Source organism: Salvia hispanica, chromosome 4 (assembly GCF_023119035.1).
Source record: "Salvia hispanica cultivar TCC Black 2014 chromosome 4, UniMelb_Shisp_WGS_1.0, whole genome shotgun sequence".
Classification (NCBI taxonomy): Eukaryota; Viridiplantae; Streptophyta; class Magnoliopsida; order Lamiales; family Lamiaceae; genus Salvia; species Salvia hispanica.
The window spans coordinates 51,457,015-51,484,707 of NC_062968.1; the positions used below are offsets into that span (position 1 = coordinate 51,457,015).

Here is a 27,693-nt window from a genome sequence, read left to right on the forward strand (position 1 = left end):
TGTGTGATAATGGAAGGAATTTCATCTGATTTTCCTGTTGATGTAGGCATTGCTAGCTTTCTCATTTTTCTTGTCATCCCCATTACTCAACAAATTGTGTTTCAAGATCCACATTTTTTTTCTTTTTCTTAAAAATATTAGGAACAACTGTGGTCATTCATTCAGCCATGTTTGTCAAAGCTGAAATGGGATTTAACATTTAGATCAGCTACACCATTTAGCCATATTTGGACTAGCGAGTAATTTTGTTGGTTTAGCGAGCTTTTTAGTATTCGGACGTCCTGATTAAGGATTACTTTATGATGATCTTTGATCATTGAGGTAGTATATTTTCCTTTTCCATTTATTGTCATAAAAAATTACTATTACTTGCTTATGGTGACAAATTCTCTTTATCTGACTAATTCACCAAATTATCACGTGTTTAATTACGATTGCCTACATTTGTCATGAAATCAAGGGAAAAGGATGAATTATCTAGGTTTTATTTGAGTAATTACTTTTAGTCAAATTTCTAAAAGTGGACTTTTTGATGTTTCAGACCGTGACCAAATTGTCCAAATCAAATAATTGAATTCCCTAGTCGTTAGTTTTCGACTTTTGGTGGTTTCTAAACAGAATAAATGAAAAAAAACAAGATTGATAAACTTTTAATATGACGTTATTTTCTTTGAAAATGTGCATTATTGAGTCAAATTGTAATAACTAGATTTAGGGTGATTAACATTTTTCGAATCTTATTTGATAAGTACTATTGATTAATTCATCATAACTTTATTGAGTCAAATTGTAATAACTAGATTATTTAGATGTTTTATAAATGAAAGATCATTTCAATTGCAATTTGCAAAGGCTTCTTTGTTTCGCGAAATAATACATTGTTATACTTTTAATTAATAATACTACTATTTTTGACCAATATGTATATAGAAGTTGACAAAACTTACCGTTTTGTTAATTTCACTTTCGGTTATTGATATAAAATAAGGGAAGAATGTTTTCTAATCAAAGTTTTACTATCATAATTAGGAGGGAGCATTCCTTATGTTATTAGTATTTGATTAATTAATTAATTTAAAAAATAATTTTGATTTAGTTACGGTTAATTGTTTTATAAATTTTTCGTTTATCAATTATTACTGATAATCAATCTAGAAAACTATAAAAATACTAGTACTAGTATGCAAACCTTTGTGTGTGTGGAAAGATATTTTATTTTTCCAATAATGATCGATATCCAATGCAAGAAAAAATATCCTCAAGGCCCTTTTGCGTAAGCAGTGATCTCACGTACATTGGTTCTCACCACATTTATTTTTATTTATTTATATTATATGATTAAATTTAATGTTTAATTAGCCTAATAAATTGTAGCTAATTGGGTTGATAAACTCTAACAAAATTTTAAAAAAAATCTATTTCGAAATTATAAATAATAGAGAGTTGAGTGGGGTCAACCTCCACTTCCATAATGTTGATATCACATGTTCTCCCATATTGTAGTAATGTGCTATGTTTCTATTCAATTTCAACCTCAATTTAATCAAACACAACGTGCTATTAATAATAAAATTTAAATATATAAGTTGGTTGGCACTTGGCACTTTTGGGGAAATTCAAGATGTAAATTAATTGGGTGGTGAGATTTACTTCCAATTACCTAATTTGTTGACTGAAATTAAGTCATTGATTCTCGAGATAGAGATATGACTCCCTCTATTGTTATGATGACTAGAAAACTATATTACATGTTTAGACAGTCGTTTAATTACTTGTTAATTTAACTGGTTAGTCGGTTTAGACTTTATTTTGTAGATAAAGTTTGACTATCTTCGGCTTCGCTACAGTAATTATTGTCCATCATTACACGTTAATGATAAATTTTGTAAATAAACTAACGAAGCAACGATAATTATATTGCCAAGTGTCAAATTTGTCAATAATTTTATTATAAAAGTAATTTTCGAAGTGATAATTATAATCATTTTCCTAAATATTATATGACAACAATGACGTTAGGTTGTAAAATTACAATGATATTATAAAGAGTTAAGTTAGGTGTATCTACATTTTTAATTAATAAATAGTCCTTTGGTTCCCTATAAAATATTTATAAACACTATTATAATTATTAATTAATCGGAGTTGCACCTTTTCTCTGAGCATTTGGACCAACCTACAGCAACTCCCTTGACCATATTAATGCGATATATGACAAACTTCTAGAACTACACTACTAATTTATTTGAATAAGCACATTAACAAGTCCGTGGCTCTAGAAGGACAGTATTTACTAATAATTAAGATAAATTATAAGAAATTATGAATTTTGGTCAGATTTTGGTTTAATTTGTTACAGCATTTTAAGATCTATCCTAAAAACGAGACTGCTAATAAATCTTACTGCTATTATTTTTCAAAATACGCTTAACAAACAATTCAATCATATCAATTAATGACCAAATCAGCAACATATTATAAATATAAAATCAATATTTCATCACGGATAAATTGAGAACTGAATTACCAGCGCTTGCAATTATATTACTAGTATTTAGTCACTAAAGTCAAAATTATGTTATGGATTTACAACTACATCTTTCCTCTCATTATAAATGTAGGTAAATTGCATTTCCTTGACATGCTTATTTAAGTAAATGAATAGTAGTACTCCTCTTGTACCGGAATACATATCTCATGTATTGAATTGGAATAGATATTATGAAATTATTAGACTAAAAGAAAATGATATAGTAAAAATGAGTGGAATTTGATTCTTATTTTTATATACAGCATTAACTTAGTAGTATAAAGAAAGATAAATAAAAGTTAGTATAAAGGAAAATAAATAATAACAAAATAACTTAATAAAATATGGAGTACGTAACATCATAAAAGTAAAATGGAACATTTTAATAACACTGATTGATGTATTTAATAACTAATCATCGAAAATGAAAAAATCTCTTTTTTATGAAGGATCCATTTGAGGAAATATGAATGACCGGAGGATTAAACTGCAAAAAAAGTAACAAAAATAAAGCCAAAAAAACATTCCTTCCGCCCATTTCGGTTTCAATTTTCATCAAAAGAAACGAATACTATTAATTATAAGCATTTAATAATTAAGGAGATTAATTAGTACTACTAATTACAGCACTGCATTATGTACTAATCCCTTCTTCATCCATTATTTAACGTTTGTTAATATCAGTGAAGCTTTGAATATCTGAACATTCTCCCCCATAATACGCGGTCCAAATCGCCCCCAATATAAGGCCTCTCTCCTCCTTTTAGGGTTTCCAACGCCCCTCTCCCTTCTCCACATTCCACGCTCCACCGGCAATCACCTCCAATTCTGTTCAATTTCTCTGCTACTGATTTATTGATTTCTCAATTTTGAGTTTTATCGGCATCTCTTTTGCGATTCAGCTGCCTTCGATTTTGTTTTCTGGTGAATGAGTGAGATTCGGATTCTTATACTTCTGCAATTTTGTGTTTTCTATCTGGTTTTGATATTTTTCATTCAATTTGAATTGAATTGCGGTTTCGAATAGGGAAAAAGAGAGTGTGAAATTTCAATTGGGGGAAATCGGAGATGCATTCCTGACGGTTTCAATTTGATAATCTGACATTTGTGTTACAATTAATTGAAGAAATGCCGTCAACAGATCTTCAGGAATCATCCTCATCCCCATCCCCATCCACCTTCAGTTTCTCGATCCTGAGCCGCCGCCGCGATCAGGTCCACTCGACGGATTCCCCGCTCGAATCCAACGGCCAGGAATCCGAATCGGAAGCCTTCCAGCGCACGGTGGCGGAGCGCTTCCAAGACGTGGCGGCGGCGCCCTCGGAGGAGCTACTCTCGATCCCATGGATCCATAAGCTTCTGGAGACATTCCTGAGCGTCCATGAAGAATTCAAAGCGATCGTCTTCAACAACAGGAGCAGCCTCGCGAAACCCCCCATGGACAAGCACATTAACGATTTCTTCGATCGCAGCGTCAAAGCCCTCGACGTCTGCAACGCCATCCGCGACGGAATCGAGCACATTCGCCACTGGCAGAAGCAGCTCGAGATCGTCCTCTCCGCCCTCGACAGCAACCAGCGCAGCATCGGCGAAGGCCAGTTCCGCCGCGCCAAGAAGGCCTTGATCGACCTCACCATCGCAATGCTCGACGACAGAGACTCCAGCGCCACCGTCTCCCACCGCAACCGCTCCTTTGGCCGCCAGAGCAACCACCAGCCCCGCTCCATGGCCAACTTCCGGTCCCTATCTTGGAGCGTCTCCCGGACCTGGTCGGCCGCGAGACAGCTGCAGGCGATCAGCAGCAACCTGGCTCCACCCCGTGGCAACGAGACCTCCGCCACCAATGGCCTCAATGTGGGCGTCTTCGCCATGAGCTACGTCCTTTTATTCGTGATGTGGACGCTCGTTGCAGCCATACCTTGCCAGGACAGGGGCCTCCCCACGCAGGTCTTCATGAGGCAGTTTGCGTGGGCGGCCCCCATAGGCTCCCTCTACGAGCGGATCATGGAGGAGTCGAAGAGGAGGGACCGGAGGAACAGCTGTGGATTGATGAGGGAGATTTATGAGATTGAGAAATGTGTGAGGCTTATGAATGAGCTGACTGACTGTGTCGAATTCCCATTGACGGAGGAGAGGGAGAGGCAGGTGAAGGAGAGGGTTCAGGAGATCGGGAAGATATACGAGGCGATCAAGGAGGGTTTGGATCCGTTGGAGCGCCTCGTGAGGGATGTGTTTCGGAGGATTGTGAGGAGCAGGACCGAGGGGCTCGACTCCATAGCCCGAGCTAACGCTCCGGAGTGATCATCAAGTTTGGAAGGGAGATCAACAGTCGTTTGTATGTATTAGAGAAATGTGATTATGTATTAGATGGGAGGCATCTTGTGTTTTTCATTGTTCTTGTTTTGTTTGAGGGTATATTTGAGCTTCACATTGTACCAATTTTGTGTATATTCAGACAGGAAGTTGCAAGTTTTGGGAAGTTGATATTGAGACAGAGGAAAGTGGAGATGAGTTGTTGTCATGAATCTCAATGTTGATTTTGCTAAAGACGAAGAGTCGTATTGAAAAAGACATGAATCAGTAATAATCTCTTTACTTGGCATAGTTTTGTGCCAATTATTTAGTGATTTACCAGCATTTACATATTTGAATCTTGTTTGCCTGCACGTGTTCCTTAACATGATTTTGGAATAAGATTGAAATGCAAAAATTTTGTAGAATAAAATAAAATTGGTAAAATATTTTTAAGTATGTCTGTAAAGGCTGTAATGTAATGAATGGGTTTATTGAATCAAAGAAGCATATATTTTGCAGTTAAAAAAGCTGTACCGATATATTGGGATATTTGGAACTTGGTTATTAGAAAGAGAGAGGGAAATTCCTCCGTAAATAGGATACGTGAATGGTATTTAAACTTTAAAAATATCGTAGGTAATCCATGAACTAAGGTGTAATCACATTTTTTTTATACTTGTTCACTATTATTCATCATAGTTTTGCACCAAAAATGCTCCCCAAGGCATGAAGGACAATTTTAGACTTTCATATCTAAGTAATGGATTCGATATTTTTTTCTCTCTCGCCCGTCCCTATAAACAAAATTTAATTCAGGTTGAATTAATAAAATTTTATGAGAGAATAATTTAGGTCATTAGTTGGTTACTGAGTATAAAAATAAAATAAAGGTGAAAAGCTAGTTTATAGGCCCAAGACTAATTCAAAATTTGAAGCCCATATATTTCCTAACATAGGAAAGTAGTTGGTCTCCCTCCGTTCCACAATCAGTATAAAAGATAATATTTTAAAATCTTAATTTTATTTATTACACAATTATAAAAGATCATATTTTAAAATTTTAATTTTATTTATGTAGTATATTATAAAAAAGTGATTGAGCCTAGCCAAACAAAGTACTTTAGTCCAACTAACACCAAACTTAATTTTAAGGGTTCGTTTGCTTCTATGGAAAGTCTAGGATAGAGTTTGTTTTCTAGCTTTTTTTCTGTGTTTGCTACTCTTTTTGACTTCCTCACAGGACCGGGATACATGTACAACTAACATAATTACAGCTAATACAAAACTTAATTCTAAAGCAAATTAAGAAAAAACAACATTTTCTAAATTATTTAACTAAATAGATATATTGATATTCTCCTATTGATTTTCTTCCTCCGCAGTCTCTCTTGACTTGCCTGCTTTGACTCATCCTAAATGAATTAGAGAATAAGTTTGTTGACCTTCTCTTCTATCCTTTGTCTCTCTTTCTCTTCATATTTCATCCGTTCTTCTTCCTCCCACTCCTTCATCTTTCGATAATGGAGGATCGAAAGACCAAGGAGGTGGAGGAAGAAGAGAGAAATATGATAGAAGAGAAAGAGAAAAGAGAAACAAAATCACAATCCTTATCATGTTTCTTAGTATCAGTGGCAAACGGAATTAAGAACATGGGGGGATGATTGTACCCAAAACTATGAATAGCCTAGTGGTAAATTGCTCCCTTGTGCAAGGCGTGAGATTGATTCCTTATAGCGCCTTTTTGGCCTTATTATTTGTTCTCATGTTTGTTGTTACACATAAATTATGCTCATATTTGAAATTTTATAAAAAAGATATATATTTTGTTTTATTTTGAACATTGAAAACTGTTTTAAGCTAAAATAAACTTTCTACCTCGTCTTGCAGAGAGATAGATGGATACCTCGACTCGACTTGAAGAAGACTAAAGTTTGCATCTTGAGCGCAAGAGGATGTTCATTGAAGAAGACTAAAGTTTGCATCTTGAGTGCAAGAGGATGTTCATTGAAGAAGACTATATAGTTTGCATCTTGAGCGCTTAGAGGATGTCCAAAGCAGTCCTCGGCGCTTGCGGTCTTGTTTAACGCTATGTTGCCTTCCCTTAAGATGCTGCTCAAACGAGTCTTGGTTCATGCAAGAAACTACGCACACCACACAGATTATAGGCGCTTTCGACGATTTCTGCCCACCCCTATATTATTTGTTATCATGTTTGTTGTTACACATAAAAAGACTATATGGTTGGAAATTATGCTTATATTTGAAATTTTATAGAAAAGATGATATATTTTGTTTTATTTTGCACTATATGCTACATCCCTTATTGATTCTTTATCAGGAAAATGATTGAGATTCAATTGCAAGACAACAGCTTTGTCGTGGATGGGTACAATTTGATATTTAACAGGAGGAGTGAAGTAAGGTTTGTTGCAGGGATTGCAGAGCTTCATAAGCCATACTAGTGTACGCAGCCAATTTGTTAAACTAAAATGATGATGGCTTGAGATTCGTGCCACCAATCTTCCACTAGTAATGATTAGAAAAAGTTATGAAAATGTGGGATCCATTGTTAAAAGTGGAAAAAGTAAATAAATCTACAATAATTCTGTTTTTACCGGTACACAGTTCAATTCGAGAAACGTTCTGAACTGATGCTCTACTTCTTTACAATACAAATATACTGTTGGAATCTATGCCGATCAATGGACTTTGACCAAATTATAATTTCAACGAGACATTTAATTTTGTGAAATTAAATGATATAGCGTCGATCTATGTTCGGAGTAGATGACCGTGGTATATTCATTTTCTCAAATCCGATTCCCGGAGAGTGAGAAATAATGGATTAAAGTTGTGAAAAATTGCAAACTTAATGAGTTATAAGAGAAGCTTAGGGAATAATTAAGAGAGTTAATTATCCACATTGGAAGTTACAACCTTATTAAACTAGTATTTAATAAAAAAGATTATTGCATGTAATAATTATAGTGGACTAAGATGGGCTGTAAGAGCCCACACGCGCGCACACGCGCCGCCCGCCCCGCTGCGAGCCTCGAGCCCGAGCCCTTGGACTTGGACTTGGACTTGGATCTTGGCAGTGGTAAGCCAACGTGGCTGACACATGACAGTCCACGTCATGATCAAATCTAGAAGCTTCTAGATCCAGTCTCTCAGCTCTGTAACGTTTTGTAACGCTTCGTAACATTGATGACAGCCATCATGGCTGTTGACCCCCTGCAGTGGACCGAGCCTATAAATAGGCTAGCCATTCCATGCATTCCACACATATCAAACACTAGAAAGCATTTTGCATCATAAGCTCTCTCCCTCTCTACATTGTTTTTCTGTCGAAAGCTCTGCCCTCTCCTACATCCAGTTCACCGGAGCTCTGCTGATAGCGGTGCTTTGCTTCACCAGAGACGTAGCCGTTTTATCTTTGGGGACGAAACGCCAATCCGAAGAGAACTACGGGGCGTATCTTGTCTTGCGGAAAGAAGCCTCCTCGACTCGGCTAATTCCTTCACGGTCTATTTGTTTCGATCTTTTTTCAAGTTGTAATTTCAGTTTTCCACTTGTATTTCTTCTTGGGTTGTATTACGCCCGACTAGTGTTTATCTCTTGTTATTCCATAAAACCAACAATCGCTAGACGAGATAACTTGCCTTTGAAGGAATTTTGACATAACTGAACCTAAAACTTTCGAAACTTAACACCTTTTCTTGGAGATGTCGACTGAATCAAATACCGTGGCTGCCACCACTCCGGCCACCACCACCGCCATCATTTCATCCACTATGGCATCCACCACGATGATGCCAACTCCCGGCTTATATCCATCTTCATCAACAACCCCTTGGGTAACACCCATGGGCTCACTGGTGGATCCACCTCGAGTGGGTTGGTTGGCTCCACTTTTAGTGGGTCCATCAGATCCTTTAATGGATCGAGTGTTGGGGCCTTCGGGTCTCACACGAATGCTGGGACCTTCGAGTCTCACGCGACTGTTGGGGCCTTCGGGTCTCATGCGAGTGTTGGAACCTTCGGGTTCAACACGGGTATTGGCTCCTTCGGGACCAGTGCGACCATGACGGGCTCTATGCTCAACATGAATGGTAGGGGCCCTAGGCCCAACCATGTTGTTGGCTCCTTCGGGGGCAACATGAATGGTTCCTTCCAAGGACCAAGTGCGGCACCTTTGGCACCTAGAATGATGCCACCCGCGCCAAGTGATCAAGAGACGAGGCTCGAGATCTTGGCGGACTATGAAGCATGGCGCAAAGGAGATTATCTTAAAAATTTTATTTTAAGTGCATTAGATGATAGTTTGTACAATGTATACTCCCTTGTAACCACATCCAAAGAGATGTGGGAAAGCCTAGAGAAGAAATACAGTATCGATAATGGTGCAGGTACTGAACATGTTGTAGTATCCAAATTTACGGACTACAAGATGGTCGACTCTAGACCGGTCATGGAACAAGTTCAAGAGTTCCAAATGATCATCCACGGACTCGTGGCTGAAGGGATGATTTTGCCCGACAACTTTATACGGTGCATACTCATCGAGAAGCTTCCTCTTAGCTGGAAGGATTTCAAGCACTATCTCAAGCACAAGCGAAAGAAGATGAGTCTTGAAGACTTGATGGTGAAGTTCTGTACAGAGCCTTTGGGCCTATACCCTCTTTGCGGGATGCATATAATAGAAGTGGTGCATGAGCTATTCGTAGAGTCTTTAAGATGTAGATCATGCCAACTAACACTTACACGGTGATAGTTTTGGAGGACTTGTGGAAGAAAATGCCATCTTAAGATAGGAGTAGGGAAGTAGTCCAAAACAGAAAGAAGGGTCTTCTCTTGCCCGACCTGTCTTACACAAAAATCCCTCACCAAACTATGCAGCCTGCAACTTTTGATTTTTCCATCACTTTTCCGGCTAGTGACCAAAACTAGACTTTGCTTGATCATATCCTCCAAGCACTCCTCTGCCACCATTTCTTCGCTTTCAGATTCATTTCGCCATTCCATAAAGCCCTCAGCCACCCAAAGTTTGATGAGTTCAGAAGCATGGATCTCATAATCTTGAGGGAAGCCTGCCATATACAAGAAACACTTCCTCAAATGTGTAGGCAAGATGTTGTAACTGAAAGATAATATTGATCCCAGTTGCCCATCATTTACTTCAATTTGCTGCCACAACTTGGGAGTTCTCGGAATTTTGGATAAAAGTTCTGCCACAGTAACAATTGAGAGGGGCAGCCCTCCACATCCTTTCACAATTTTTTCCCCAACACTTTGTAGCTCATTGGGACAGTCTTGATCTCTGAAAACCTTGCGGTGGAACAAATGCCAACTTTGTTCGTCATCCAAGAAATGCATTATATGAATGTTCCACGAAACATAAGTAGCCACATCCAAAAGCCTTGTGGTTAATATGATCCGGCCTCCATTATTATTGTCTGGAAATAGCCTCTTCACGTGATCCCAAGCTTCCACACTCCAGATGTCGTCCATTACTATGAGATACCTTCTCCCTGATAAGATTTTGTAAATTTTAAGCTTCTCTGCTTCCATTCCTTCCATCGAATCCCTTCCAACTGGATCTACTTTTCCATTGAACGAAGCTAGTAATTGTAAGAGAATACTTGGTAAACTATAATCTTGTGATACTGTGACCCAAGCTTGAATATCAAAATGGTTTGTGATACTGTGAGAGAATACTTGGTAAACTATAATCTTGTGATACTGTAAACATAGGTCTTGATGATGATGCAACAGCAGCAGAATCATTGAGAGCACCATCAAAACCAGCCGCAGCATCTTTGGTCGTGAGTGGAGGTGAATCACTCGGATCTTCATCTGCTAATTCTCTGCCAATTTTGTCTGCTAATCTCCTCAACCTGTTTGCAATTGCATATATTGCAAGCAGCTCAACTGGGAGATGTTCAACTTGACTCTTGAGTGCAGATCTTAATGATGAACCAACAGCAGAAGAATCAGTGACTGAGTCGCCCTTGCTGTTGCAGTAGTCAACCACATATCCAACAGTTGGGTCGAGCTCCTCAGCCAATTGCCCCAACTGATCTGAAAGTCTGACAGTTGGGTCTATGGATCCAAAATCAGATATATTTTGTGTGAAGAAGAGAGAGTGAATAATCTCTTCAGTTGCATTTGCTACTCCCTTATTGTTTCTTCATCTGGAAATCGTTTGAGATTAAACTGTAACACAACAGGTTTGTGGTGGATGGATACAATCTGTTGCTTAACAGCAGGAATGATGACATGATCATCGTGGCATTGAAGGATTAGGAGTAAGGTTTGTTGCAGGGACTCCACAGCTTCATAAGCCATATCAAGTTTTATCAAAGTAACTGCTTATCAGTTTGGATCGGAATTAGCAATCCCATTCCCTCCCATTATTGGGATACAATTATACAAATGAAAACGGACAAAATATTTTAATATGTAATGGAGTACTTAATATTGATAGTATCGTAAGACCAACTAACCTGTCTCCAGCAAATAATGTACCACTAAGATCAGCATATGCGAGAGAGAGAGATCGCCGCTGGATTGATTATATGGGGAAGACTCTCCCATTTCTGCCGTTTTTTTCAAACTACGCATTATAATATAAGAGCATCCGCAATGGGCTAGGCGGCCGGCGAGTCATCGCAGCCCACTGCCACCGGCCGGAGGGAAGTGGACGGATGATGAGGAGGTACGCCGCGGTGGCCAAGAGGTGGTTGGAGGTGTGCGACGATCCGCGGGTTGCGAACAACCAGCGGGTCGTCAACATGTGGGCGAAGATCAGTGCTGCTTATAAGAGGCACTGCGCCGCACGGAAGGACTTCAAAGAACGAGGAGGTCCCAAGGGGTGGAGCGCACTGTGGCCGCGGTCTGGCCGTTTTGCGAATTTGTACGCCAACGCCCTCCGTCAGCTCAAAAGTGGGCGTGTACCGAGGAGCGACGCCGGCGGAGGATAAGGCGCGGCGAGTCGGTTCCCCTTGGAGGAAGTATAAGGAGTTCACCTTTCCGGGAGTGCTTATCTGTTGCTTCGAAAAAGGACTCGGAGAAGTTCGGGCGGGGTGCTAGCGACGGCCCGGGTGGCCCGAAGAAGCAGACGACTTAACTATAGCGGCGACTACGGCGCGGCAGCAGCCGGCGGATCCCACGACCTCCCCCGGATGCGAGGAGTTTCCATCCCCTCCTTCATTTACTCGTCGCCCCCGCCCGGTTGGACAGAAGCGGGCGCAGCGGGCTGCGAGGGGCGGATCCCCCCTATCGCCCCGCGAGGTCCAGTCCTCCGCCCTCCCAGCCGCCCCACTCGAGTACACTCTCCATTCGCGTAACCAAACGCGGGCTCAGATGTTACAGGTCTTCCGAGAGTGGAAGAACGCCACTGACTCCACGGAGAAGAGGATTCTTTTCGAGATGCTCGAGAGCATGCGTGCTGATTTAGAGATCGCGAGGTCACGGCTGGGGGGTTCCGACGTGGGCTCAGATACCACGGGTGGCGGCGGGCGGCGGCGACGAGGAGGGCGACGGCGACGGCGATGAGGAGTAGAGAGTGGCGGGGCTCGGGTGTTGAAGCCCTTTTTTAAAAAAAAAAAAATCATGAACTTTTTTTTTTAAATCTTTGTACTTTTTTTTAATGGAATGGATTATTTTTCCCGTATATGTGTCGTAAATTTAATTACGTATATCGCAATTTTAATTCCGTAAATGTAGTATATTTTGAATTGTTTTTATTGCGGCTGGCCTATGGCTGGCCTAAATCTGACGTGGCATGTGGTTTTTTTAGTGTTGCTGACGTGGCAGAGGAGAGAATGGCTGGTCTATGGCTGACCTATTAACCATTGCGGATGCTCTAAATGTTTATTTTTGGAATAATTATTGTGTTTTTTCCTTTATACTATACGTTGGCATCTTCACCATGTCACCACCGGTCATCGCTACTAAAGTCTCTACACTCAGCAGAACCACCACCTCAACTCTCCCGACCCGAAATCACCTCGATATCGCGCCTCTTCTCAATCGGCATCTGTACTTGTCATTTTCTCTATTTCATTCGACACATTTCTCACAAACATACACGTATGCTTCAATTGTATGTCAATTTTTTTTTTGTTTTTCAACTGCGATTAGCAGGACCCAAGGAGTGGCTTAAGGAGCAGAAGAAGAAGTCGTTTAAATTTCTGTTAGCTCCGGTTGATGCCTCACGCAACATCCTCCACTCCGCCTACCTTTTGCTCACTACCTTTTTTTTCTCAATTATCTTTTCTGCTAATGCCTATTTAGTTCATTATCTTTTCTGCTCAATTTTCTATTTCTCTAATAATACGAATTGTGATTTTAACTGATGTAGTGAAAAGTGAAGGTGAATTGGCCGAGGTTCAGAATTTGTTAGTTTCTGCAGCTAGAGATTGTGTTCCTCGTGATACAAGTTCTTTCGTTGAATTACAAGCCAATACTGGAGTAGAGGTATTACATTATTTGCTTGCGCTTTTCCTTGTCATTTGTTTCGCCTATTGGATTCTGAGAAATTAGGCTGAAAATTGTAGCAGATCAACTGTTTGAGAAAATGGTTAAGTAGAGTTTAACTTGCTCTTGTTCAGTTGAAACAGTTCATCCTGTCATTAGTTTGATTAAATGATTAAGTGGGGCTGGAATTTCTTGTCATTGCTGAATCCTCATTTGAGCTAATTCAGCCCATGTTAATCTGAATTAGTCTTCCTGAACAAGATGTCATGTTTTCGATCAAATTTTGTTTAGCTTCAGCCTAAGCTGGAAAACCAGAGGTTTTAGCTAGTATTTATGCGTTATGTGAATACATGAGGTGTGCCAGTAATTGTTTCCTGGAAATAGTAGGATTAACATGACATTTAGACGTGAACTTCGAAAATAGTCTCCATGCTATCAAACTCATTACTGGAAATTTTCAAGTAGGATTTATTCTGCATTTCTGAAGCACTCTTCATAGAGCTAAATTAGTGACGACAAAGTAGATCAATGATGCAAATGGATAAGGGGAAGTAATATGTTAATTTACTTGATTTTGAAGAGTTTGAAATTAACTTCCAGAGTCTAAATTCTACATTTAGGTCTGCACATTCCGGTTGATTGTGAAAAATGCAGCGTCCTTGCTTGACGACAACGACCCCCTCAAATTAGAAGCTGAATCCAAGCTCAATGATCTCCTAAGGTATGTTTACTTGGTTAGTCAATGGGTCTTGCTTAATGTTGATGCTACAAATCATGTGATCCTATGTAATATGCTTAGAAGACAACAAGCTGCACGTTGATAATCTAGTATCAGCAAATTCATTCTAATGTTTTTCTTGCTGACTGCAGATCATTTTCTTCTCTTAGTGGCATGGCTCAGGAAGAAAGTGTTCGACTTACTTTGAACAGGTTCAATAACCAACTGATTCGATAATCTACCATGCCCCCTTAACTAGCACTCAAATTAATGCCACTAACCAACTTCTCACGTAATCATTTATATATATTTGACAGTGAATATGGTCTGTTCATCTATTGTGCAGGAAGCAAAGAGTTGTAGATGCACTTAAGGATACCATATCTTCACTAAACAACTTTGAGCAGGGTATCAAGGACTGTCTCCAAGTTTGATCATTCCACCTCTTGCTAAATGTTCTTAGCACGACTTCTTTTCAATGTAAACTAGTACATCCAGGTGGTTTGTTTACAATTTTAACACCAACACTGTCTATTGCAATAGTTATGTACTGTTTTAAATATCAGCAAAATGTAGCTTGGGCATATGGACAACCAAATCAAGGTAAAGTAACTAATTAAGCACCAGTAGTTTGTTTTAGTTGATTAACCTCGAATAGAAGATGACAGAACCAAGTTTGATCTCATAAAACCATCTTTTGTCTTCTATAGATTACTAGCAATATGTGATTGGAGTTATTAAGGGTGTTTATTCCATATTTGGCTATCATCTTAGAAATTGTTGTTGTGCCAGCTTACTTGATCTTATGGAAAGAATTTATCCAGTTGAAAGTCGTGTGCCACTTGCGGAGTCTGCAGTAAATTTAGTCATTCATTTTGATTATACTGACGGTCACCGCTAAGATGCTACAAATTGAAGCCAAGGAAACTCATCAAAAAGTACAGGTAAAAAAAAGATTAAGAGCAGTGTTTGGTTATCTATTCTAGGAAATGATGCTTTTGGCTTTAAATACTCTACATAACTGTTGATGTATTAAAACGTTATCACATGCTAGCGAATATGAGGCCAAGAACCTAGTTGGGAACAAGGAGTTCCTGATTATAATGCAAATTGCTAATACCAGATCTTCTGACAGAGCTAGAACTGCAATTTCATCACTGACTAAGCCTGTAAATAATACTAGCAAGAAATGGTGCCTATTCATATACTATAAAGTGAAACTCTGATACGTATAGCTTATTACAACAGGAACTCATGAGCTCATTTGATTGGGCGAACCAGAAGCTTGTAACAAATACAAGTGACCGCAGGGTGTGCCATCATCTGGGTGAGTTTGAATTGATCTAGGCAAGCCGCGTAGCTTGTTGAACAGATTCAGTGGATCCTGCAATAATCCGAAATGGGCATCTGAATCGCCAATCTGTGAGAGCGTAACATCAGCAAAACCTAGAGATGGAAGTAGTTCATCTGGCCAGTCACAATAGAAAAGGAAGGTGGAGCTGGATAATGCCGTTGCCTGTTTATTCATGAAGTCGGCTAACAGCACAGTCTTGGTAAGATTGCATTTTTCTGCAATGATTTTAAGTACTTTCATGGCATTGGTTTGCGAGAGATAGTACAGGATTCCCTCCAAGATCCAGACTGTACTCTTGCTTGGCTGAAATCCTGATGTTTCGAGCTTTTCAAGCCAGTCATCTTCCGTTAGGTCAGCTGCTACTCTAGTCAATGACATTGCTGTAACGATTGGATGATGATGCTTGTCTCTTGAAGTTGCTGCTGCCTCCAGAATAGTGGCTTTTGCGTGCAGAACCTCAGGAAAATCAACCTCAAAAACGCTGCTTTCTTTCAAACAGCTTAGGCGGTGCGATCTTACATCCATACCTGCAGGTAGACAAAATATCTTTTTTTTAAAATGAAGTGCTTGTTTCTATTTCTCACTTCTTGTATTAGTTAGAAATACATCAAAAAATTGTGTGTTTGTGACATTTTAAAGGGAAATGGTTTCTCAAATTTTTTTAAACTTCTAAGGTAAGTACAGAGTGAATATATTTCTTTGGCAAAGTATTATATACGGAGTACATATTTTGGAGATTCATTTATACAATACTGCAATCTATGTTTAATGTATTGTCATTTTCTTATTTGAACGAAAAGCAAAAAAAAAAAAAAAAGTTTTGAGCATTGTCACATACCTGCACCTAGGAGAACAACCTGTGCCCCTCCCCCATCATGTGAGCTCAGAGCCGCCTCAAGCTTTGAATCGAACCAAAGCGTCCTAACTCCTAACAGCAAGAATAACCCCAGAAATCTCCCTGGCATTGTTAAGCCGGTCTTTCTTGATCTTCTCATAACGAGACAATTAAATTATAAGTAAAATAGTGGAGTACTACATTTGTACCATTATAGTTGAGGAGTTTTATGTGGTGAAGGATATTTATAAATTCTCCGCATAAGTTAAGAAATACTCATATTACTTTATCTGCTTGCGAAAAGTATGAACATTTAGTTTGGCACGGGTTTTAATAGTATATATTTGATAGAGCAAGATAGTGTTAATGGAAAATGAACTCCATGTCATTAGTAGTGTAGTATAATGTAATATAAAAATTGTAAATAAAATTATGTATAGAAGTAAAGTGTTGTTTAACTATTCTAAAATTAGAAAGTACATGGTAGTACTTTTTTTAGGGATGGGGTAATAAGAAAATAGTTCATATTTTTCGCGAATTGATTGAGTAATAAAGTGGAAGAGATACATAAAATAAATGAAAAGACAGAGAGTAATATGTTACCGGTACTAGTTTTATTTTATGTTTCAATCTCAAATAAAGGTTTAAAAAGTAAGAAATACTCCATATTTTAGACAAATTAAATACTAACCACTAGTAAATGAATCCATATTTGTATGAACAGAAATTGTGGCAAGTCACTGGAACACAAGATGATAATAGTAGTTTGTAAATGAAATCAATTTCAACGGTAAAATTACCATTTGAACAATACCAATTTATAGCAACGATCTGCTGGGTGGTGAAATTAATAAACACAGTTGAGCAGTAGAAGATGACTAATGTAGCTCTGGGACGGGCCGAGCTTTTCGTTTATCTTACCTACCAAACGATGGATTTCATCCATGATAAATCGCTTATCTTAAGTACCGAAAGATGGGTTTCGTCCATGATTAATTTTATCATGGGATAAACTCAACTAGTACTAATTAAAGTTCATAACAACTAAGGCGATTTAAAGCATAACTTCCACAGCTAGTACTATCTTTTTATACAAATGAGACCACTTTAGTCAATTTCACCACACCAGAGGAAATAAACGACTCCAACTTCATGTACACCAAAGTTTACTTAGTAGATTTTTTGTGGACTCGTGCCTCAATCCGAAAAAAAAACTGGCTACCCCTTCATCCTCTCGCTAGATCTTCATCCTCGTCATCATCATCTTCGTAATCTTCTTCACTGATCATGTCCTCGTCCTCTATCTCTTCATCCTCTTCATCTTCCACAAGTCTGTCCTTCAACCCCGTGCTCAATATCACAGTTTCCCCCCTGGACTTCTCCATATCCTTCCGGAGCTTCTCCATGTTCTCTTTTTTGCGTTCTTCTTCTAATCGCTCCTTCTCTGCTCGTCTCTTGTCAAGATCAGCCCTGAAAAAAAGTGATTAGGGTGAAGCACGGAAATATTTACCAGCATATGAAATGGTTTGGGTTGGTAGATTAAGAAGTACCTGTACGTTTCCATGTACTCTTCTGCACTGGCTTCAATAGTCTTAAAGAAGGCATCCATCCCTGAACCAGTGATTGCAGACACTCCAACTGATCTCAGATGACTATAGAACTCCTCCAGTGATAGGGAGAGACTACGGGTCAGGGTCGATGTATAAGAATGATCGGAATCTAGTGCCGCGTGAAATACCTCAAAATCTTTCATCCACTGCATTTACAGTCAAACATATAATAAGCCAAAGCTAGTGTACAAACTCAAACTTAAAAATAGAAAATATTAAGTGATGCCATATAGTGGAATACTTCAGTTGTCGGGAAGGGAAAACATGAAGGTAGAAACAACAGGGTAGCCATAAGCAATTCTAAGGTGCAAATATACAGGCCTGAAATAAGTTAAAGAGGAATGCAGCGGTGTGTGCATGGAAAGGAGTAAGGGCAGATAACACGTAAGATATACCTCCAATGCGAACTCATGTTGTGCCACATCTGTCTTGTTGAACACCAAAACCAGTGGCAACCGTGTCTTGTAGAGGATGCTACATGCATACAGCATATTGCTCATGAAGGTAGCTGGGCTAGCTGAACGTGGCGTATCAACAACATAAGCTATAACGGTGGGAAATGTTGACGCAAAAGCTTCTGTTATAATAGCTCCAGATGCAGACCAAGTGAAAATCTCGATTTGGCCGGGAGTGTCCACCAGCACATAGTCAAGCTCATCTGCTCGTCTCTCAATCATTGATATGACCTACAGTTCCAAATAAGCAATTAAAGCAACACCATCCCTCTCCTAATTGAAGATTTGATAACCAAAATTACAGTGCATAGCAAACTGCATTTGCTAAATACTGAAATCAACAAAATAGACCATTATAGGAATTTTATCACTTTAATGGTGCCGTTGACTAAGCAGACACTTTGTATTCAGTATTCACCAATCACCGCAGAGCAAGCTGGTTTAAACTTCATTGGAAACTCATGAGTTTGTTAATTGAGCTTTACTTGGCTGAATTAAGGTTTCTGATTAAGTCACAATGTATGGAATCTATTGCATGAATGTTCTCACACTAACCCCTAGGACACATTTTAGCATGCATGGGCTGGCAATTGCCTAAACTGAGCTGAGTTCAAGCATCGATGAAAACCTGGAAGAAACTCCGAGGCCTTTGATGGATATTGACTCAAGTAGGTCAAGAACACAGCAAAACAAAATGAAATAAAAGTCACATGGTAGGGATGTTCATAGATTCAAATAATTTGATTGCACTTCTGTAAACATTCCCAATGTTAAGACCTATTCAAATTGATCACTTTTCTCAAATGACTTCATCTAAAATCAGAAGTACAGTGGAAGGACATGTAGCAATCACTTCCATATATCATATATGCATACAGTAAGCTTACCAATGCAATAATTTACATTATCAACACATACCATACAAGTTTTCTGATGAGATCTAAAGGCAATAGTTGAACTGATGCAAGATTCAGTGAGCAAGAGAAACTAACGAATAATTGGTACAGCCAATAAATTTTAATCAAACAAATATTGCTTGTTTCAATTCACAAATAGCAAAGCCACTAAATACACAAGTTTGAGTTTTCAGAATAACTGCTTGCTATACGAGCTGGTGAATGGTATCTAAAAAACTGGGTTGTAAAGAATAAGCTGTAGAAATTTATATTTCCATTTTAAGAACATCCCCTAAGGCATATTGTATACTGATTATCATAAGACATGTGGCGCAAAAGACCCACAGTTACAAGTTAAAACATTAAAGGAACTTCATGAAATTTTTACCTCGTCAAACTTTGTAGCAAACAGATTAAGTGAAGTCAAAATTCCTCCATTTGGCCCAAGATTGAACTGCTTCATGACATCCTTGTATCGAACAGTATCTCTGATGTCAATGTTCGCACCATAAGGAAGTGTCAGGATGGCAGGATCAAGATTCATAACATAGCCTCGAATGTTTGATGCCATAGTGTGGCTGACTAGCCGGTGAAGAAATGTAGTCTTTCCACATCCTAGACAATATGATGATGAATATTCAGAGTATAGTCGTGGTAGTGAAAGGAAAAGATAAATAGGTGAATGAGCGGATTTTTTCTTTACAAGCCATCTAATACCTGCCATTCCCACAACTATAATGATAACAGGTTTCTTCTTGAAGCTAGAGGATGGTTCTACAATATTCAGCTGCTCCATTGTTTTGGATATGTTGTCAGCAGCATCTTTAATCTTTTAAACACACAAATTGATCACATGTCATTTAACGAGTAAAGAATTAAGATATAGAGGATACAGATGAAGAATACACAGAATCACAAATAAAGTATTTACCTGTGTATCAACTGATGCAGCATTTTCAGGTGCTTTTGAGTCGATGTCCATATCTCGTGATTTTATAAAACTCTGAAGCTCAACCTAGAAGAAACATTGTTTAGGTCAGTGACGTAAACCACAACCTATACATAATTCTATCAAAGAGTCACAATATGCAAGATAAAAGCATCTTCATGCTCCCAATCCCACAAGATTGCTCACCATAAGACATAAAAATAAAATGAACCTAAAGGCAATCATGCGCCCAAAGAACAGCCACGATCACAATATAGTGCTAGCCACTGTACTGAGTATATGTTAGTAATAAGATGGAAGCCATCTACATATGCCAAAAACTAATTGAACTATCATCTATGAATTGTACAAAAAACGCATCACCAAAAATCAGCAAACAGAAGGGGACTCAAACCTAAAAATGCATTTGAAGAATACTTTTCCAGTCCTGTTTGAGCTCAGCTTATCAAAAACTTGAGAACACATAACTCGAGCTCAAGTAACCGTTCCCAGAAAAAAAGAAATTACAGACCGAGAACTTCACATGAACCAAAGCAACGCTATTCAACTCATACAGGTGTTGAAATTAAGTCAGAACACGGAAATCATCTGTTCCAATCCTTTCTGAAATGCATAAACCCTATACAAAATGACCTGATTTTAGGGCATTTTTGTGGAAGCGAAAACCAACCTTAACCGAGGAGCGGTGGCCAACGAGTCGAAAGCGTTCCTAGAATGCAAGGGAGGAAAAGAGCTGAGGATAAGCGGAACCGGCGAGGTGTGGCGGCCGCGGCGGGATGAAGCGGCAGCGGAGCGTGTGGGGAAGAAGGGTTCTTTCAATTATGTGGTGTTTGGGGGTTTTGGAGGCTTTCTATTCTTTTTATAGCATAAAAGAAGTGTTAGCCTCTACCATGTAAGTGTATTTGTAGGAGTATTTAAGAACCTACATTTTAAATAGTGAAAAATTTTCAAGTAATAACACTAAAAGTAATCTATTCTTTATCTAGTAGTATTTGTTTCTACTCCTATTTCATAGGAGTACTATATTTTAGATTTAACCCATTCTTTCATCTAAGAGCCTCAATTATTATATAGGAGTAATAATTTTTTCTACTCTTATTTCATTAGTATATTTTAGATTTATTCCATTCGAAGAGTATCAATATTATCTAGTAATTTTTTTCTAGTCTTATTCCATAAATACATTTTTTTCTAGTTTTATTCCAATTTTCTGTCTAATACTATGTTTTTTTTTCTAGTTTTTATTCCATTCTTCCCCAGCCAATAATTATCAAATCATCTACTCATTTAGCTTATGCTCATCTCTTATATCAACCCAAAAAAGTATATTCTGTTACCATTCGTCATATGTTTATATAGTACTTATATATTTTTTAATTACATGTTTCTAGTTAAATACGGGTAAAATTTGATGATTAATTTATATCAAAATGGGCATAATGTTGGAATAAAATTCATCTTTAAATATTAATCCGTGTCCAACTGTTTTTGAATGCATTATTTACTTGGTTTAATTAAAAAGCAACTTGTTATGGATTATTATTGTGTAATATGTTTATAAAGTGAAAATAAGTTGAAACCAGATAAAGAAACTTGAACAAGATAATAATAATAATATGATACTCTGTATAATGGAACACATAAAACAATTAACAAGATAATATATTCGAAAATGCCACACATCCAAAGATGCAACAAAATGACTTGCTTATCAAATGCAATTGATCAAATCAAAATTATATCAAGACACTCCATCACTTTTAAGCTAGATTTTAAATTCAGATGTGCATGGGTTACCCAAATATGAATTGAAATGGAATGCAGAGTGGAAGATCAATTTTAAGTTAGTTTTTATATTGTGGCTCAATTCTTGAACAAAACACATTCGCATGTAAGATGAATTCCATAATAATGTTGAATTTGTATTACTCCCTACATAATGACTAATCAATAATTTTAAAAAAAATTGTTACAAAGTATCCTAAGAAAATGATGAATCATCTATAGCACAACAAAAAAATAAAAATAAAAAATCGGAGATTACCGATGGGACGACTTACCCAAATTATTTGAGCTGTGGCTTGAACCTTATCTGAGGAGTGGGCTCGTTTTAATAAATTGTTAGTGAGGTAAGTTTTTTTTTTGGTAGTAAATTTATGCCAAACTAACTATTATGCTCTTTTAAATCACTAACTTACAGACAGTTCACGTTTTATCCATGAATTTTAAAAATGGTGATTAATACTCTAATTTTGAGTTTGTAGATGATTCAGATTTTGTTAATACTCAATTTCATTTCGGAATATATTAATCCAAAAAAAATGTTAAATTTGTGTGAGCCCGATTGACCCGACATATTGTCTCAATACTAAAAAATATAGACTTAGGATTGACAATTTATAATCCGACAAAATTATAACTCAAATCACCCGTAATAAAAACCCAACAATCTAATATGATTGATCCGAACCTCAACGAATTAACCTGATTGATATCCCTAGTTCTGGTGACACTGACATCGAAAAATTCTCAATTGTTATCAACAAATTACAATGACTTAGTCCCAAATGTCAAAATATAGTCCCAAATGTCAAAATATAAACCTCAATCACAATCTCGCCTCTCATAAAGCCATTTTAATCTCTTCAAAGACAACTACAATATCGCACCATGTAAACTACTATTTGTCTAGTTCTATATAGACTAGTGTTAGCCCACGCGCTATGCGCGACACATAGTATTTTTATTCTATTAATTAGACATTGTGAATAAACTAAATAAAAAAATATATAGTACTATATAGTAGCAATATGTTAAAAAGAGATAAAATTAAATAAATTTTAAATTAAACTAACATGAAAATATTTATTAATTATGACACTTATAGGTCTCTAGAGCGAATAAAAATATCATCGTTAAAAACATACATACTTCAAAACTAAAATGTTATCAATATTAAATTAATGGTATAATATATTTAATATACAACTAAAAAGTATGATAAGAATAATAATGTCGTCATAAAAGATAAAACATAATGTACAAAACAAATAAAAACACCCATACATATAAACATTCGAAAGTTTCTATTTTAAAGGGATGAGCCTAAACGGAAATAGTTTCTATTTTTATGTGACGAAGGTAGTAGTTCGTAAGACATGAAAAAACTTACTATATGTGAACGACCTTAATTGTACAATAATAAGAATAATAAAATAAAGAAAATATAAATAATAAAATACAAACTCTAATGTCCCGCTGACTCTTCCTCCCCCTTATTTTCATCCTTGATTACTCTCCAAATTAAAGATTTATGCACATGTGCGAAAACAAATGTGATAGTTTATGATCTTCATTTTCTTTGCTTCCTTTCGTCATTTTATTGCTTTAGGTGTTTTTTTGGCATGAAAACTAAAGTTGTAGCTTCAAAATATTATAGATGGTTAGTTAGAAGCTTACGTAATTTCTATATTCGTAAAAAAAGAATTATAAACTGGACAGAAAAATTAAAACAAAACTAACAAAAAATAAAATAAACTAACATTAAGAAAAAACTTAAATATGAACTAACATCACTGAAAAATAATCTCTCATTGGATACGTGTTTTTGGTCGCCCTTCGAGATGCTCTTAGCCGTTGGAAATAAAAACTTATCATGACTTTTCGTAATTTGCCTTCATTAACATGTAAGAATTTCAAAGAAAAATATTCAACTGTAGATCAATATTGCAATTTTTTAAAAATATACAGATGAAGGCTTAATAATCTCAGTGGAAAAAGCATTTTCGGCTTCCCTTCGATATGCTGTTAGTTGTTCGAAATAATCTCTTGTCACGCCTTTTTTAAACCGCCGGAAACTTATTCATCGTTGCCAATCGCCACCATATTCTCCCGTACCCCCTGGCGATTATATACTCTCTCCCTGTAGCCATCACACACATACCAAACACAAATAGGATAACACATTTTTTATTAATGGTATTGGTATTTATAGAAAATTATGTAACTTTTGGCTTTCTTCATTTTTCTTGGGTCAATATCATTTATTCTAAATTAAATCAATGATTCATTATTTTTTTAACCTCTCAAATTATGATACTCACATAACCGCAAATTTTAAAAGTGCATAATAAAACCGTTTTAATGATTAAGGAAAAAACTTTTGACTAAGAAACCGATTATGCGTAGCAATTTATTGTTGGTAAATGTCAATTATTGAAAACCGTTATGCATATGCATAATGTTTCTAAATTCTAATCAATTCAGTGATGAATTATATTTAAATTTATTGTGTAGATTCCAGCAAATAATGGTCTATTAAATTATTATAAGCATGAGCTTTAACAAATAAGTATAATAAAAAGTACAAATAACTGTCAATATAAAAACTTGTTAATTACTATTATAATCCAGTTTACCAAAACTATATACGTCTCAATTTTCAATTTTATATTTCTGCTAATGGTTTTCATTCTGATTTTATTTTCTTATATCTAATTATAAATTTAAGATATTTAACAACTCACAATTCCAACGAGGTTTATTTATTTTTCAACTTCTGAATCAAAAAAATTTAGTTGCAACTTTCACACCATTCCACCAAAATGAATTGGGTGACTAAACTTCTTACATTATTGAGTGAATTTGGAGGACGAATATTTCTACAAATCTACAAATTAATTGGAAACCGAAATGAATTGATACAAATCTATAAATTAATAAGTAGGTACAAAAGCAAAATAGTGGGAAGATTTTGTAATGTTTTATAGCTATTATCCAAAACTCATTAATATTTAAAATCCTTTCCAAAACTTTTAAATATTCAAAATATAACTCAAAACTTGTAAATATTCAAATTTACGCCCAAAATTCATAAATATTCAAATTAAGGCCAAAACTCGCCTTTTATATACGTATAGATTTGTGCTATCTAGGAGTAGTATATCATCTATATGCATCCCAGTTAAACCAAATCAGATTAAAGAAAAAAGTAAGAAGAAATAATTGGTTGCTTTGCCAAAACTAAAAAAGATTAAAGAACAAAGTGGCAATGATTCCAAAGTAGGGTCAAGGACAGCAATATTACATATGGTATAATCATCACCCTTAAAGCTACTTTAGATTCAAAATTCTCTCTCTAAAACATCATTAGTAGCAAAATTATACAGCTAACTGCTTTCTCAACTCCCACCACCTGCATTTTCCCCACACAAAAAATTTTAGTCACCAATACTAAAATCAACATGTTATCATTGCACAACTACATGCCAAAAAAATAAATAAATGCATAACAATATTTACAGCAAAACAATAGTTAAATTACAGAGTAATCATTAGATAAAGTCGTCTACATATGAAAAGGGGCATATGATTAAAAACTGTAGGCCATTCCAAATTCAAAGTATCTTTTATTTTCCTGTATTTTGATAAATAGGACTACAATAATAGGAGTAATATTTTGATAACTAAAAGGAAAGGGGCACTTGTGTCCATATTCCCTTTCATCCTGGTCCCAATTGTCACAAAATAATGTCAGATAAATTGAAAATTCATAAGTTACAGAAGTATAGAGACCAAGTTAATAAATGAGTTGTGATAACCATAATAATAGTGAAATGGAGAAATCACGTGCATGTCAATAAATGCTCACCCAAATTTCATGTCATCCAAAAACACTTTGTAACTTGCTTTAATATTATGCGTATATAAAATCGTTCGCTTAAATATTATTTGATGTTGTCACATTAAAATGTGAGTATTAATAGTATATATTGCCCAAAAAAAAAGTTACTAACAGTAGCAAAAGGTAACAGAAAAGGGAAAGCAAAAGGATAACAAGAGATTAAAACTTAACAAATTTTTTATAAATGATTTCCATCTTGATCTTTTTTATTACTACTAGTACTATTTTAAGAAAAATGATATTGTTTCATTGGAAAAATATTACTCATAATATATGGAGTATATGCAACAATCTGATTATTTCACTAAATTTATTTTAAATGAATAATATAACTAGACTTTAACCAAATTCATAATTTTTCTTTCATAAAATAAATGGTACTCCGTACCACTATTAACATAATTCAAATTCATATATTTCATTTATAAAAACAAATAATCACTTCAGTTATCAATGTAATTAAAACTAGTCAAATCTTTTTAGCAAACACAAGAATTTAAAATTCCAAGAAAATTAAAAACCTGTTTGGAGCGAAGGACTCCAGAAGTAGGAACAGGGCGGATGGTGGCGGAGTCAACTTCGCCGGTGGGCAGAGGCACCGCCGGATTACTATTAATAAACGGGATTCCTTCCCTCTCCGGCGCCACCGGCCCTATGCTCAGCCCCGGGGCGGGGCTAGGCGAGTCCCCCTCCCGCGGCTGAAACGGCCAGGGAAACGCCGGCGACGAAGCCACATTCCCCCCGCCCCCGGAGATAGGCGGCGCCGCCTCCGGTGCGGCGGCGCCACGCACCTCAACGGCGAGCTTCTGCCCCTCCAAGCACGCCGTGCTCGACCCGTTGTAGAAGGCGAAGTAGAAGAATCCAGCCCTTGAAGTGCGCCACTGCAATTTTTTGTCAAGATTCAATTTTTTGTCCAATTTTCTGAATGAAAAATGAAAATGTGTGACTTACTGTGTAAATTGAGGAGTTGGGGTTTCTCAAGATTGTAGCTTTAGTGAAGTTGCAGTGAGAGAAGGCTTCTTGGTTCTTGAAAATGAAGAGGGTGTAGTGATATTTGTGCTGGAAAACTGAGAAAATTCATAAATCCTAATGTTAGATTTCATTAGCATGAAATTCAGAGGATAAAGAAAGAGTTTTGGAAGCAGACTTACTGACAGAATCTCCTATTTGAAGCTGGGGATTTTTCCACTGTGAAACTCCATCAACCACAACTGTTGCAGACTGTGAGAATTGAAGCAGTTGCAGAGAAAATATGAGGATCAAAATGTAGGTGGAAACCATAGTTTAGTTCAATGGTAGGAGCAAAGCAATGCAGCTACTAAATTCTTGAATTTTGTAGGATTGAAATAGTGGGATTTATTCACAAAGAAGTGTGTGTGTTTTGGGTGTGTGTGAGTTGTCAGATGTGTTGGGCTTTTCAGAGCAAAGGGATTTTGAATGGAGCAGAGTGATGGGATGGCAACAATATTTGCCACTGTAAAAGTTGGAGAAATGGTTTGTTGAAACATGAAAGTGAAAAATAAATGTGAATAAAGAATGAAGGAAAGGGCATTTTATTTGTGGTGGGATTTGATAGTGATGATGGGCATTATCATTCTAAAATGATTCCTGTTGTGATTATCAACATATTGTATATTGTAATAAAAGTTCCATACTAAATGTAAGCTTTTGGTGGTGGAGGAATCCCATTTTTAGTCCCTTTTGGCATTCTTTTGATGTAATAACATAGTTTTTCTTCTTCTTTATGTTATAGTAGAGTAATATGTAGACAGCAGGATTGAAGATTCTTGCAAAATTATTTGGTTGACAAAGGATTTTTTCTTACTTTGAAAAGTTACTACAACTCTAATTTAGTTGGTCCTATATATTTTGGTGCACTAACATTAA

At 36.8% G+C, this 27,693-nt stretch overlaps 5 protein-coding genes across 7 annotated transcripts; 2 read left to right on the forward strand and 3 right to left on the reverse strand.

Moving 5' to 3' along the window:
- The first annotated feature begins 3,233 nt into the window (after positions 1-3,233).
- Positions 3,234-5,009, forward strand: LOC125222885 (protein ROH1-like). Of its 3 annotated transcripts, none has more exons than XM_048125748.1 (2): positions 3,234-3,462; positions 3,558-5,009. In XM_048125748.1, exon 2 carries the CDS (start codon positions 3,659-3,661, stop codon positions 4,829-4,831), a length of 1,173 nt encoding a protein of 390 aa, XP_047981705.1. In that variant the 5' UTR covers positions 3,234-3,462; positions 3,558-3,658; the 3' UTR covers positions 4,832-5,009. The 3 variants fall into 3 exon arrangements, with proteins under 3 accessions (XP_047981705.1, XP_047981704.1, XP_047981709.1); XM_048125747.1 differs by having other exon boundaries at positions 3,657-5,009; XM_048125752.1 differs by having other exon boundaries at positions 3,672-5,009.
- Positions 5,010-12,190: 7,181 nt separating this feature from the next.
- Positions 12,191-16,044, forward strand: LOC125221359. The gene is made up of 8 exons (XM_048123479.1): positions 12,191-12,294; positions 12,735-12,868; positions 12,971-13,100; positions 13,132-13,306; positions 13,927-14,027; positions 14,177-14,236; positions 14,371-14,968; positions 15,273-16,044. The coding sequence occupies exons 1-7, from the start codon at positions 12,191-12,193 to the stop codon at positions 14,456-14,458; spliced, it is 792 nt and encodes a 263-aa protein (XP_047979436.1). The 3' UTR covers positions 14,459-14,968; positions 15,273-16,044.
- LOC125221360 (putative S-adenosyl-L-methionine-dependent methyltransferase MAB_0027c) lies at positions 15,277-16,343 on the reverse strand. The gene is made up of 2 exons (XM_048123480.1): positions 16,217-16,343; positions 15,277-15,905 (listed from the first exon to the last, which is right to left on the reverse strand). Exons 1-2 carry the CDS (start codon positions 16,341-16,343, stop codon positions 15,277-15,279), a joined length of 756 nt encoding a protein of 251 aa, XP_047979437.1.
- A 923-nt stretch (positions 16,344-17,266) lies between these two features.
- On the reverse strand, positions 17,267-20,968 carry LOC125223262 (GPN-loop GTPase QQT2). Its single transcript, XM_048126331.1, has 7 exons — positions 20,794-20,968; positions 20,106-20,189; positions 19,892-20,003; positions 19,563-19,789; positions 18,219-18,509; positions 17,764-17,969; positions 17,267-17,683 (listed from the first exon to the last, which is right to left on the reverse strand). The coding sequence occupies exons 2-7, from the start codon at positions 20,154-20,156 to the stop codon at positions 17,440-17,442; spliced, it is 1,131 nt and encodes a 376-aa protein (XP_047982288.1). The 5' UTR covers positions 20,157-20,189; positions 20,794-20,968; the 3' UTR covers positions 17,267-17,439.
- Positions 20,969-25,155: 4,187 nt separating this feature from the next.
- LOC125219760 (early nodulin-20) lies at positions 25,156-27,302 on the reverse strand. The gene is made up of 4 exons (XM_048121814.1): positions 26,958-27,302; positions 26,758-26,873; positions 26,328-26,687; positions 25,156-25,317 (listed from the first exon to the last, which is right to left on the reverse strand). Exons 1-4 carry the CDS (start codon positions 27,085-27,087, stop codon positions 25,261-25,263), a joined length of 663 nt encoding a protein of 220 aa, XP_047977771.1. The 5' UTR covers positions 27,088-27,302; the 3' UTR covers positions 25,156-25,260.
- Positions 27,303-27,693: the final 391 nt, after the last annotated feature.

Bases quoted from the DNA above. Each gene is read 5' to 3' on its own strand.
- LOC125221359 (XM_048123479.1), top strand. From the start codon at position 12,191: ATGTTACAGGTCTTCCGAGAGTGGAAGAACGCCACTGACTCCACGGAG. The intron at 13,101-13,131 runs CTTTTCTGCTAA...TTAGTTCATTAT, and splicing joins ACCTTTTTTTTCTCAATTAT to CTTTTCTGCTCAATTTTCTA. The intron at 14,237-14,370 runs GTTCAATAACCA...TCTATTGTGCAG, and splicing joins GTTCGACTTACTTTGAACAG to GAAGCAAAGAGTTGTAGATG.
- LOC125221360 (XM_048123480.1), bottom strand. From the start codon at position 16,343: ATGCCAGGGAGATTTCTGGGGTTATTCTTGCTGTTAGGAGTTAGGACG. The intron at 15,906-16,216 runs GTATGTGACAAT...GTCTACCTGCAG, and splicing joins GGTTGTTCTCCTAGGTGCAG to GTATGGATGTAAGATCGCAC.
- LOC125223262 (XM_048126331.1), bottom strand. From the start codon at position 20,156: ATGGACATCGACTCAAAAGCACCTGAAAATGCTGCATCAGTTGATACA. The intron at 19,790-19,891 runs GTATTAGATGGC...CATATTGTCTAG, and splicing joins TATAGTTGTGGGAATGGCAG to GATGTGGAAAGACTACATTT. The intron at 17,970-18,218 runs GTATATCTTACG...CTGTAAATGCAG, and splicing joins AACATGAGTTCGCATTGGAG to TGGATGAAAGATTTTGAGGT.
- LOC125219760 (XM_048121814.1), bottom strand. From the start codon at position 27,087: ATGGTTTCCACCTACATTTTGATCCTCATATTTTCTCTGCAACTGCTT. The intron at 26,874-26,957 runs GTAAGTCTGCTT...GAATTTTCTCAG, and splicing joins TCAAATAGGAGATTCTGTCA to TTTTCCAGCACAAATATCAC. The intron at 25,318-26,327 runs GTTTTTAATTTT...GGGAAAATGCAG, and splicing joins GAGTCCTTCGCTCCAAACAG to GTGGTGGGAGTTGAGAAAGC.